The 13,115-nt window shown below is 39.0% G+C and overlaps 1 protein-coding gene across 1 annotated transcript in view; it reads left to right on the forward strand.

The window, feature by feature from the left end:
• Positions 1 to 12,269, forward strand: part of ZC3H12C (zinc finger CCCH-type containing 12C) — a 52,794-nt gene extending 40,525 nt beyond the window's left edge. Inside the window, exons 4-6 of the mRNA XM_006833804.1 lie at positions 4,381 to 4,615; positions 7,113 to 7,219; positions 7,971 to 12,269. Coding sequence (XP_006833867.1) covers positions 4,381 to 4,615; positions 7,113 to 7,219; positions 7,971 to 9,367 — 1,739 coding nt within the window. The 3' untranslated portion in view covers positions 9,368 to 12,269. The remainder of the gene's footprint in view (positions 1 to 4,380; positions 4,616 to 7,112; positions 7,220 to 7,970) is intronic.
• The last annotated feature ends 846 nt before the right edge of the window (positions 12,270 to 13,115 follow it).

Here is a 13,115-nt window from a genome sequence, read left to right on the forward strand (position 1 = left end):
TTCATCTCTCATACTTAGAACATATTGTCAGGAGGGACCAGTCGCTAGAGAAGGAGATCATGTTTGGTAAGGTGGAGGGTCAGAGAAAAAGAGGAAGACCCCCAGCAATATGGATTGGCCAAGTGGCAGTTTAAATGGGCTCAAGCATGGTAAAATAGTGAGGTTGGCCCAGGATCTGGCAGTGTTTCATTCTGCTGTGCATAATAAGGTCGCTATGAGTTGGTACCGACTCAATGGCACCTAACAACAACAATCATAAAGTACCATGAAAGTACTTTTGAACATAAAAAGTAATCAATAAACTGGACTGTCTCAGGACTCTAACTAGCTCATTTGTTCATTTCACCATTGTTTATTGAGCTCGTACTGGGTGCTGATGAGTACAAAGATAAATTAGACATAGCCCCTTCCTTTAAAGTGTTTTTTTGTTATTAGAGAAACTCAAAATAACTGAACCCTAAAGTTCTACATCAATAGTATTGCATTGACAGGGAGCTGCCAGAAACCTAAGCCAGATTCAAGAAGAGGACGTGGAATGAGGGATATCATTGCTCATATCTGATGGGTTTTGCTTAAAAGCAGAAAATACCAGAAAGGTATTTACTTGTGTTTTATTAACTATGAAAAGTCATTCAGCTGGGTAAATAATAACAAATTACAGATAACATTACAACATTGTGAATTCCAGAACACTTCATTATGCTTATTTGGATTCTGTACATACACCAACAGGCAATTGTTTGAACAGAACAACAGGATTACTGTGTAGTTTAAACTCAGGAAAGGTATGTGTCAGGTTTATATCCTTTCACCATACTTTTCAGTCTGTAAGGAGCTGTGGTGGTGCTATGGGCTAGGCAATGGGCTGCTCACCACCAGACCGATGGTTCAAACCTACCAGCTGCTCTATGGGAGGAAGATGAGACTGCCTACTCCCCAAAAATTTACAGATTCAGAAACTAAGAAACATTTCCATGGTGTCCTGTATAGGGTCACTATGAGTCAGAATCGATTTAGTGCAGAGGGTTCATTTAGTCTGTATACTAAGCAAGTAATTTAAGAAGCGGGACTTTATGAAGAAGAATGTGACATCAGGATTGGAGGAAGACTAATTAACACCTTCAGTTTGCAGACGACAACTTTGTATCCAGAAAGTCAAAAGGACTTCTTGAAGCATTTACCGAAAATCAGACTACAGCCTTCTGTGTGGATTATACCTCACCATCAAGAAAACAAAAATCCACAAAAATGGATCAATAAGTATTATGATAAATGGGAACAAGATTGAAATTGTCAATAATTTAATTTTACTTGGAGTTACAATTAATGCCCACGGAAGCAACAGCCAAGAAATCAAATGATGCATTTCATTGGGCAAATCTGCTGCATAAGACCTCTTTAAGGTGTTCCAAAGCAAAGATGCCACTTTGAGGATTAAAGTGCACCTGGCCCAAACCATAGTATTCTCAACTGCCTCATTTAAAGCTGGATAATAAGGAAGACCAGAGAAGAACTAATACATTTGAATTATGGTGTTAGCAAAGAATATTAAATATACCAACTAAAACACAACTGTGAATGTGGTAGAATATACAGCAGGCAAGAGGATGAAAACTTCTTAGGTATTATCAAACATCTACAGCAACAAGTAGGTGAGCCTGGGGGCTCAGGACCACAGTCTTATGACACCATGGTCAGTGGCATAGCATAATCCACAGAGCTAGTGTTCTACATCCTACTTTGGTGAGTAGCTGTCTAAGGTGCAGCTGTTGGTCTCTCCTTGTGCAGAAGGAAGACGAGTGATAAGAACTGAAGAGGCTTAGAATCAGTTAGTCCAGTGGACTAATGGAACATGTGAACATCAATCTTCACGACTCTGAGAACAGAACTAGATGGTGCCCAGCTACCACTACCAACCACTCCGAAAGGAATCACATATGAAGTTCCCAGAGAGAGCGGCAGAATATGGGGAAGAAAACTAAAAATTATTTAAAAAAAAAAGACCAGGCTTATTGGTTTGAAAGAGATTGAAGGAACCTGAGACTGGCCCTTGACTCTTCAGGTCAGAAAGGAACTCATCCGCATGGCCTAACTTTTAGCAAGTAGCAGATTAGGTATATTGGGGAAACAATAACACTAGTATTGTATGCTCGCTATGAATGATGGAATGGTCAGTCATTGAAAATCACAGGGGCAACATGTACCTAAGGACAAAGGTGAGAAGGGATGGGAAGGTGGGCAGAATAGAGATGGGAGCCACAGGGAGGAAGTGGGATAAATAATGTTGCATGAAACAAAGTGTACTTTTTTAATGTAAAATTGATGATCTTGTATGTAATCCTTCACTCAATTCTCAATAAAATGTATAGATAGATATGCTGTTTGTTGTTGTTGTTAAGTGTCATCGAGTCAGTTCCGACCCACAATGAACAGGGTTTCCAAGGCTGTAAATGTTTACGGGGACAGAAAGCCTTATCTTTCTCCCACGGAGCAGCTGGTAGTTTTGAACTGCTGACCTTGCAGTTCGCAGCCCAATTTCTAACCATTAAGCTACCAGAGCTCCTTATAGATAGATATAGTTGTTGCTAAGTGTCACTGAATTAGTTTCAACACAGGGTGAGCTTGAACTGCCAACCTTGTGGTTCACACGGACTGTGCAGTCCAGCACATTAACCTGCAGCGCCACAACAGCACACACACATACATTTATACATTCATACCATGGACTGCCAGACAAATGAACAAACCTATCTTGGAGGAAGTTCCGCCAGAATGCTCCTTAGGAAGAATGGCAAGACTTGTCTCACATACCTTAGACATGTGATCAGGAAGGATCAGTCCCTGGAGAACGATATTGTTGTTAAGTGCCGTTGCATTGGTTCCAACCCATAGCGACCCTGTATTGGGGTTCCAAGGAGTGGCTGATGAGATTGAGTCACCGACCTTGTGGTACAAACTGACTTTGCAATCCAGCGTGTTAGCCGATGGCACCATACCAGGACTCCATATCATGCTAAAAAAAAAGGAAGACTCTCAATAAAATGGATTACTATACAGTGGCTATACCAATGGGCTGAAACATAGGAATGATCGTGAGGATGGTACAGGACTGGGCAGAGTTTCATTGTAGGGTCACTAGGAGCAAGAGCAGATTCGATGGCACCAAACAACAAAGTTGAGACAGGGCTTTTGATTTTTCAAAAGAGATCAATAACTGTGTGTGTAAAAATTCATTTGGAGAGCATATGTTTATGGAGAGCTTTCAAGGTTCTGTGCTAGTAGCTACATTTACATGTGTTGACTAAAGTTCTCATAACCTGTCAATTCCATTTGAGGAGAGAGAAATCGGCTCATGAAGATTATTTAGAAAGTAACAGAACCTGAGTTTTATCTCTGGTCTGCTGGTTGTAATGTCTACATTTCTTCTCCTTCTCCTTTCTACTTTTCTAAACCAACATTCTGGTTCTGATGACCTCATTTGTTCAGAACGTCATCAAATCCCTATACCAGCATGAGAGCTGTCCCTTATTACTCTTCCATTCCTTCTTCTCTTGTACCCTAATTCACCTGCAATGGCAATGACAAGTTTGCCCAAGGAACCCTGGTGGCTCACCAGGTTAAGCATTGGTCTGCCAACCAAACGTCTGTGGTGTGAACCCATCAGCAGCTCCATGGGAGAAAGATGAGGCACTCTACTATCATAGAGCCTCAGAAACCCTATGGAACATTTACGGTGTCCTATAGGGTCGCTGTCAGTTGAAATCCACATGACAGCAAAATGATTTCCTCATCTCTTAATTAATGGGTCAACCCCACAGGAACGCTCACATCTGTAACCTCATGCTTCCCAGGAAAAGACATCAAGCAAATTGTGGCCACATGCATGGCATGAGTTCTGACTTCACTGCCCTCTTTCTCATTGAACCTTCTACTGCAGTTTAAAGCTTTTCCCTTTGCCACCTCTGTTACTTCTTTTCACACTCACCCACCACCTCATGCACTTCGTTAGGAAAATAAACACATCTGGGTGGAAGGTCTGCTGCCTTACACCAGGGCCCAGCACAGTTGCTTGGTTACAATGGCCCCGTGCTGGCAGTGTGTCCGATGTGTTCATATAGTGGTAGTACTGGCAACCTGAGCTCAGGATTTCTTCAGACATGTTGAGGTTTTATGCTGCTCACTTCTGGGCTATTTTAAAACCCTTTATCATTGACATTTCTGAAGGAAAAATAACTTACCAGTGTTTACAAATTGCACTATTTTCTCAAACTGTGTCAGAATCTCCAGTTCTGACTTTTCATGTTATAAAAGCGCACGTTTGATGCAAGTGACTGAGTATGATTTTAATTCCTGAGATTTTTACCTCTATTTCTCTGGCAGACCAAGAAATTTTACGTAAACTCGAGAAGGAGAAAATCCTGGTGTTCACACCATCGCGGCGCGTGCAGGGGAGACGCGTGGTGTGTTATGACGACAGGTTCATCGTGAAGCTGGCTTTTGAGTCCGATGGTATAATCGTGTCCAATGACAACTACAGGGATCTGGCTAATGAAAAACCAGAATGGAAGAAGTTCATAGATGAGCGGCTATTAATGTATTCATTTGTCAATGACAAGTAAGTAAAACCATTTACTTGCCAGTAATATTGCCTCTGAAAATATTAACTATATGTGGCAACTACTACAAACTCCCTCTCCTTTTGCAACTGAACTGACCTGACAGATTTCTTCCCACAACTGACTTTCCCACTAGTCATCAGTGCAAGACAACACTGCTGAGTCGTGCCTTGGGGGGTGAGGGGGGTTCCGTGTGAGTAGCCATTGAAGTTGCAGGTCTGTGATTTTCCCTTTAGTCACTGATGGGCACGTCAAGCAAAGCGAGTATTCTGAGACTATCTAAGTAACTTGTAGCAGCTGACAGAGGGACAGTTTCCTTCTGCAGAAATTGAAGACTTTGAAAATACTGATGCTCCCAACATGCTGTTGGAAATCTACTTAAGAGCTTTGCTAACTTTCTAAATATGTGATTTTTGTTTACATTACAGAGACTCTGCTCATAATCAAGAGTCTACAAGTTGACAAATAGATAAATGACATGAACAAGCATGTCCCATGAGAAGTATAGTTATAAATATGTAGTTGGAAAATGGCCAACTAACTGTTCTAATCAAAAATGCAAGATGACATCTACAAAGCATTTTTTTTTTTACCCACTTAATTCTCAAAAATATTTTTCTGTGTGCCTTATACTGGTAAAAATGCAGTAAAACTGACACATAATTTGGCATGGTTATCAAAATCCTTAAGAACATTATGCCCTCCCAACTCCCCAGTTCCATTTCTAGGAATATATAATAAGGAAAAAAAGAAAAAGCAGAAATGCTCATTATTGTATTATTTATAATTACAAAAATCACAGACTGTGCAATCGATAAATATGTTAAATGATGCATATTCTAGTGAAAATTTTATGCTGTTTAGAATTATTAGAAAGTATATTATGGAAAATATTTATATGTTAGGAGGACAAAGTATAAATTTTTACTTTTGTTTGATAATGCTATGTAAGGTGGTGCATCTTATGGAAAATTACTAAAATGCAGCACAAACATGGAAAATAGTTGTATTGGGATTGGAATAATGGGATTTTTTTTAAACTTTTAATGTCATTATGTTTTCATAAACATATTCAATACTGTATTTGCTCAGTATTGTTAAAAATCCTATGAAAATTATTCACATTTTATATGTAAATATAAGTACAAACAATAACATAACTAATATTAAACCTCTTCAACAAAATTATGCATGCCATGAGTTCTTTTTGCCTCTACTGGAGAATCCATCCAAAAGGATAAAGTGACTTCCTTAAGGCTTTTCTTTATCAGCTAAGAATCACGCTAGCATTGTCAGAAGAGACTGAGCTTTGGAGCAGCCATAATTGAATCTTAGCTCTGCCATGTGACCCTAGATTAAAATTACTTTACTATCAGTCAGCTGCTAACCTAAAGGTTCAAACTCACCAGCTGCTCAGTGAGAGAAAGACATAACAGTCCGCTTCCAACAAGCTTGTTGTTAAGGGCCATGGGATCAGTTCTGACTAATAGCAACCATGTATAGGGTTACCGAGGAGCAGCTGGTGGGTTTGAACTGCCAACCTTGTGGTTTAAAGTCTAGTGCTGATCTCACAGTGCTGCCAAAAGATTACAACCTTGGAAACTCTAGAGACCTACCCTGTCATATAGGGTCGCTTTGAGTTGGACTTGACTCAAAGGCATTGGGTTTGAGGCCATTCATCTAAGCCTATATTAGAAAAGTTTATGTATCATGTATCTGTGAGTATTAGGATGAAATGAAGATGTGTGTGTAACATATATAGCAATGATGGGGGTGGTGATATGCAGTGGAGTCAGTTCCGACTCATAGCTACCCTGCATAGTGTTTCCGAGGCTGTACATGTTTACAGAAGCAGAAAGCCTCATCTTTCTCCTGAAGACAGCTGGTGGAGTTTGGAACTACTGACCTTGAGGTTAGCAGCCCGACTCGTAACCACTACGCTACCAGAAATCCTTATATAATACAGCAGTGATAGTGCTTGATAAATTTTAGCCCACTAGTTTTACCACCTCTCCTTTTACTCACTCCCCATCTGCTTAATTTCTACTCCACAAGATTTTTGTTAAGTGCCATTGAGTCGGTTCCAACTCATAGCAACCCTGTTTAGCGTCCCCAAGGAGTGGGTTTAAACAGCTGCCCTTGCTGTTAGCAGTCCAGGACTCTACTCCACAAGATTAGTGTTGCTAAAACACTTCTCAAATTTCTAAAATTTTGTTTCCTTTTTTCTAAAGTCCCTAGACTAAGAAGAAGGCAGAACTAATTGGAAATTCAAGACTGAAAATTTACTTGAAATAGAACAAATATAAGTACAGCTTAATACTGTTTAGTTTTATTTTCATTAAGAAATGAGTGCTTCATTTATTGATTAGTTTTTAAACACTGTAAATATGGAATCAAATACTTGGACCAAAATTTGTTTTAATTACCTCAGAATTTGTAAATCTTTATACTTTGGAGGTACATTTGTTTTTATTATTATTACTGTATCCGTGACAGGTTCATGCCCCCTGATGATCCTCTTGGCAGACACGGCCCAAGCCTGGATAATTTTCTGAGGAAGAAACCAATTGTTCCTGAACACAAAAAGCAGCCTTGTCCCTATGGTAACTTTCTTTACAAGTATTTCATATATGCCTTTGTTGTTATTGTTTGGTGCCATTGAATCGGTACCAACTCATAGCGACCCTATGCACAACAGAATGAAACACTGCCCAAATATATGCCTTTAGAGCACCAGATATTGCTAAACTTCCATTAATAAAAATTTCCATTAATAAAAATTTCCATTTTAAGTTTTGGATGGCATAATACATGCTCCTCTTGATGCTAATGAAATTTAAGATCTCAGCCATGCGGGGCAGAGGGCCGCAGAATTCGTTTTACTTAGATGGGTTCAAGTGGATTTCCCTGAATTAAAACATGGTTCCACAAATTCAGTTAATACTTCATGAAGTTAGTTTCTAGATGCATAAAAAATGTGGCATTTCTTACACCTAGGTACAAGTCTGATGAGCATGGTTGTGTCATATTACAACAATACACGTTGCTCTTCAAAACAGAATTTCCTACATGATCATAAAGCCTTCTTGAAAGAGGAGAGTCCCACAGGGTTACCATCCCAAAACTCTGGAGGTCATCATTAATCCACCAGCCAGCTTCCTTATTGCCCTTGACAGTAAAGAATGAGAAGGCTGTAAGGTGCTATATTTCACAAGAGTAAGGAGCACAGTTAACACTTAGCCGACCTCCCATTTCTGCCTTTGTTGTGCAAGTTAAAATAATAGTGCCACACTGGATTTTTTTTCAAGAATCTAGTAGTGTGCGCTTTTGCCTAATTCATTTTTCTCTTTGTAGGGAAGAAGTGTACCTACGGGCACAAGTGCAAATATCACCATCCCGAGAGGGGCAGTCAGCCTCAGCGGTCAGTGGCTGATGAACTCCGTGCCATGTCTAGGAACACAGCAGCCAAAACTGCTAATGAAGGTGGACTGGTGAAGAGCAACAGTGTTCCCTGTAGCACTAAGACCGACAGCACTTCTGAGGTCAAACGAGGTGCTCCAAAGAGGCAATCGGATCCAAGCATAAGGACTCAAGTCTACCAAGACCTAGAAGAAAAGCTTCCCACCAAAAACAAATTGGAAACCAGGTCTGTACCTTCCCTAGTTAGTATACCGGCTACTTCTACTGCAAAACCCCAAAGCACTACATCTCTAAGCAATGGCCTTCCATCTGGAGTTCACTTCCCACCTCAGGATCAAAGACCACAGGGACAATATCCTTCAATGATAATGGCAACCAAAAATCATGGAACGCCAATGCCTTATGAACAGTACCCAAAATGTGACTCACCTGTAGACATTGGGTATTATTCCATGTTGAATGCATATTCCAACCTGAATATCTCAGGCACCCGAAGTCCTGAAAGGCGCTTCTCCTTGGACACGGATTCTAGGATAAGTTCTGTAGCTTCTGACTGCAGCAGCGAAGGGAGCGTGAGCTGTGGGAGTAGCGACTCCTATGTGGGCTACAACGAGCGCTCCTACATCAGTTCTCCCGACCCGCAGCTAGACGAGAACTGGAAGTGTCAACACATGCACCCTCACAGCCGCCTGAATTCCCAGCCCCTCCTGCAGAATTTCCACGACCCCTTAACCAGAGTGCAAAGTTACAGTCATGAAGAACCAAAGTACCATCACAAGCCTCCTCTCCCACACTTGGCTGTGCATCTGCAGCATCCAGCGGTGGGTGCACGCTCCAGTTGTCCTGGTGATTACCCCTCTCCTCCAAGTTCAGCACACTCTAAGGCACCACATCTGGGCAGGTCCTTAGTGGCCACAAGAATAGACAGCGTGTCGGACTCTCGACTCTATGACAGTTCACCTTCCAGACAGAGAAAGCCTTATTCCCGCCAGGAAGGGCTAGGAAGTTGGGATAGGCAGAGTTATGGGATTGACATATACGGCTATCGGCAGACTTACTCCTTGCCTGATAACTCCACACAGCCATGCTATGATCAGTTCACCTTCCAGAGCCTACCTGAGCAGCCAGAACCAACTTGGCGAATACCGTATTGCGGAATGCCACAAGACCCCCCAAGGTACCAAGACAACCGGGAAAAAATTTTTATCAACTTGTGCAACATCTTCCCACCTGACCTTGTGAGAATTGTCATGAAAAGAAATCCTCACATGACAGATGCCCAGCAGCTTGCCGCAGCCATTTTAGTGGAGAAATCCCAGCTGGGTTATTGAAAAGATGACGCATCTTTGTGGTGTTTAGTAGTTTTTTTGTTCAGCTCAAATGCTGAGGGAGGTTTGCTACAATAGCACACGTGATCTCCTTCTCAGCAAGGAGGTTCTATAGTATCCATTTATGTGAAACACTGTATCATGGAATCTGTATGTATAGCCCCACATGGTGGAAGTATCACGGGATTGCTTTACATTCAAACTTTTTTTTAACATTTCCTTTTTAAAGCTATATCCTTGGCTGGAAATTTTTCCAGTTTGATTTACTAGATGTATCTGTGATCTTTGATATTAATCTTTGGTGCATCAGGGGTTTATATGCAGCACTTTTTATCTTTGTTTCCTGTTTTCTTACCTTGATGTTTGTCTATCAATTGCAATCAATTACAATACCTACAGAATGTTGAACATTTGACTAGACCTAGCAAACTGTTTTTTCAAGCCAAGCTTAATTAGAATCTTTTACAGCTTTTTAAGTTATTTTTATTTGGGGAAAGTGGGTTTCTCTGTGCTAGAATCATTATTTATAGAAACAACTGATATAATACAGCACTGACTTTATATTTTAAACAAAACGTAAGTTACCAGTCTATATTGAAATATGGGTAACAGTGTATGTTAGAATGATTTGCAAGATGGCACTTTTTATTGTTTTATTTTTATTTGGATTTTTTTTTCCTGTTTAGTAGTTAGCTAATTTAATATGGTTAATTTAAAGGAAAGCAGATGCAATCAGTGGAAAAAATATTTCCATTTTTGTATGAATAAGGCAAAAGCCGTAACTGTTACAGTTTAGAGCTTTGTTATCCAGCTGGTTTGTGCTTCTAGATGGTAGAAATGGAATTGAATTCCTAGATTTTCATTAATTTGTCTTTTTAATGTGTCAGTCGCTTTGTTTGGGGCACAACAATACTGGATAAAATAACCCTTTCACAATACTTGCCTGTTTTTAATGAATCTAATTATTCTCAATGCAACTTTTCTATTTGATATACTCTTCAGCTTTCCTGTTGTTTAGCAAGGCTGGCCTGAGGTGGTTTTATGTGTTGAGGATATGCAACATTTATTGATACTGCACTATAGAAATGGGGATGGAGGAGTTGTAAATGGTAACTTAAATTTTTTGTAAGATACTGTATATTTTCCATTTTCCTGAGAGTAGATTTTTTGGGGTTTTTTGTTGTTTTGGGGCCTGTTATATTATTAAGGCCAGTTTCTTGCCACAAATAGTATAGTTTTAGATACAGACTAAAGTCTGTTCTAGTATTAGTAAGGGATATTTCTGGTTCCAAGTCATGGGTTTTGCTAGATGCGAATACATTTCTGTGGGTTAGAAGATAGGTTTTTGCAATCAGTGGCGGATAGTGGTGTGATTGACTGAACTTGGACTGTTGCCTCCAGTTTTTGAATTTTAGAGTAACAGCCTCTTGCAGATGGGTTTGTGTAGTCTGCCTAGATGCCCTGGTTATTCTGATTTTTTCTACTTGCTCTATGGTTTGAAGCCCTGAAAAGCCAGAAAGTACCTTTTACTGTTGATACAAATTGTATCTTTTTAACTATAAGAACTATTTTGATTTGTAGATCTAGTAAAAACACAAATGTGTAACTATGATTAGACTTTTTGGGCAACATTTTATCCCTTATTTAAATAAAAATTTTTCAAGTAAAATTGAAGTCTAGACTAGGGTAGAAAACAAAAGTAACAATTTAGATAAATAAAAATGTCTGTCTGAGTTTTATATACTGTACTAAAAGCATATGGAATCAATTTATTGGCATTTTATTTCTCCTAAAACTTACCTAGTATGAACTTAAAATAAAGGTAAAATGCTGCCTGAAAATAATGTCCAAGCACCTTTGACTAGGATAACATTTTCACTACTTGTGTGACACTGTGTGTTGCATGAAGTAGGATTTGGGTATACAGTAAATGCTTCTAAAAGGCATTGTGCATATTGACATATCCAATAATCTGAACCGTGTTCAGCAAACTTAATTCAGGAAAGTGGTGTTCTACACAATTATTGCTGTTGTTTTTTTGCAGTGAGTACAACACTCCTCTGTACCCCTAAGCAGTATAGGTGATGCCCCACAAACTATTCTGAGTGGCGTCTCTCTGAGAGCAGTCCTACTCACTCGTGAAAATTGTTCTCTTTGATTTTGTTGGTCACTACCTACCTGTAGAACAAGTTTAAACGTAGAGGCTAAACCAGTGCCAAAAATAGGGTTACAAATGTGTAGTAACTTTTATTTTAGTCATATTCTAAGAATTTTTTTTGTATGAATTCACACTTTTAAATTGTACATGAAAGGTTTTGCTTCCAATTTCTTCACGTTCGCATTTTAATTATTTGAAGAGAGTCTGCCAAATTCGACTGAAGTCTTTGTGTGAAGGAAGTCCTAGATGAATGTATACCCCACTTTGGCTTTGGTCTTTTCGGTGTTTTGAGGTGATTGACTAGTATGTTGGTTGTTTCATTGATGTCTACACGGTGGAGAAATTGTGTTGTCTGCCACCACCTGTACTGTATAGCTCTGAATTACACATAAGGAATTCCTTCAGTAATAATTCTGAGTTAAGAACTAGCAGTTTTCATATGCCAAGAGGACAATTTGTCCCTTTATTTTGAAGCACCAACATTGCTTTCAAAGCTTAAGGATGAGGTATTGGCAGATTTTAGGCATAGCAAATTCTCAATTATCCAAAGCATTCATTAAAAAGAGTCCATCATTAAATTAAAACCACAGCTGATCCCAAACCTTCATTTTAGCTAAAACTTTTTCCCTAATCAAATTTATTTTTTAACCAGACTTGCTAATAAGTAACCAGAGAGAGGTTTATTAGCAAATAGTGAAATCGCCAGCAGTGATCAGCTGATAAAAGATAAAGGACTCAGATTGCAGTGGTCAGTTGATAAAAGATAATGGACTCAGATTCTAATATTCTGCCCCTGAATAATTGGCAGTTGACTGTACTGTTCACAATAATTAACCAGTTCATTGTCTCTGTGTCTTAGTACAGAGGGAATAGTACCCAACTGGCCAAATACTGGCCCTTAGTATTTCCTTCGTTTTTGCATGTAGTACATAAGTTTTCAAGCTCATTTTTATAATCTCTATATCCTGATACAGTTTGTCGGTGACCTAAACATTTAAAAGAAATGCACACCAGTATAAAAAAGATTTGGTGGAAACTTGAGCTTTGTGTTTTTTATGAAAATTCATTTATGAGAAGATATAATATAAACTAAGAGTGTTTTATATCTACCTATATATATAGATATATATAGACATACCTATTTGTTATGAAGTATTAAAGGGGGGGCGGGGGGTTGTGCTTTTGATGGCTAACTTTTTTCCCTGATTAAACTATGTTTTTTGAGATGTGGATAACCAAGTCTGGGGTCTGGGTGACCAATGATAAGATTTAGAACACTTGAATGGAACGCAACTCTTCACTGGTTCTGTTCCTGGTATTTTTAAAGAATTATTTTGATAATTTTAATAGAACAAGTAATTTTAAAAAGACAAAAAAAAAGCTTAATGTAGTATTGATTATACAGATAATTATTTAACCTGTCTTTTACAGATGTATCTATATGTACATAGACAGTAATATATTTATAAAATAGATACCGTTTTGGTAATGTTGTAGCTATTCACTAGTGATTATAGGAGTGAGGATAGTTAATGGTGTGTGTGTGTGTGTGTGTGTGTGTGTGTGTGTGTGTATGTGTGTGTTTTGGGAAAA

This window comes from Chrysochloris asiatica, unplaced genomic scaffold, assembly GCF_000296735.1.
Source record: "Chrysochloris asiatica unplaced genomic scaffold, ChrAsi1.0 scaffold00008, whole genome shotgun sequence".
In the NCBI taxonomy this organism is placed as follows: Eukaryota; Metazoa; Chordata; class Mammalia; order Afrosoricida; family Chrysochloridae; genus Chrysochloris; species Chrysochloris asiatica.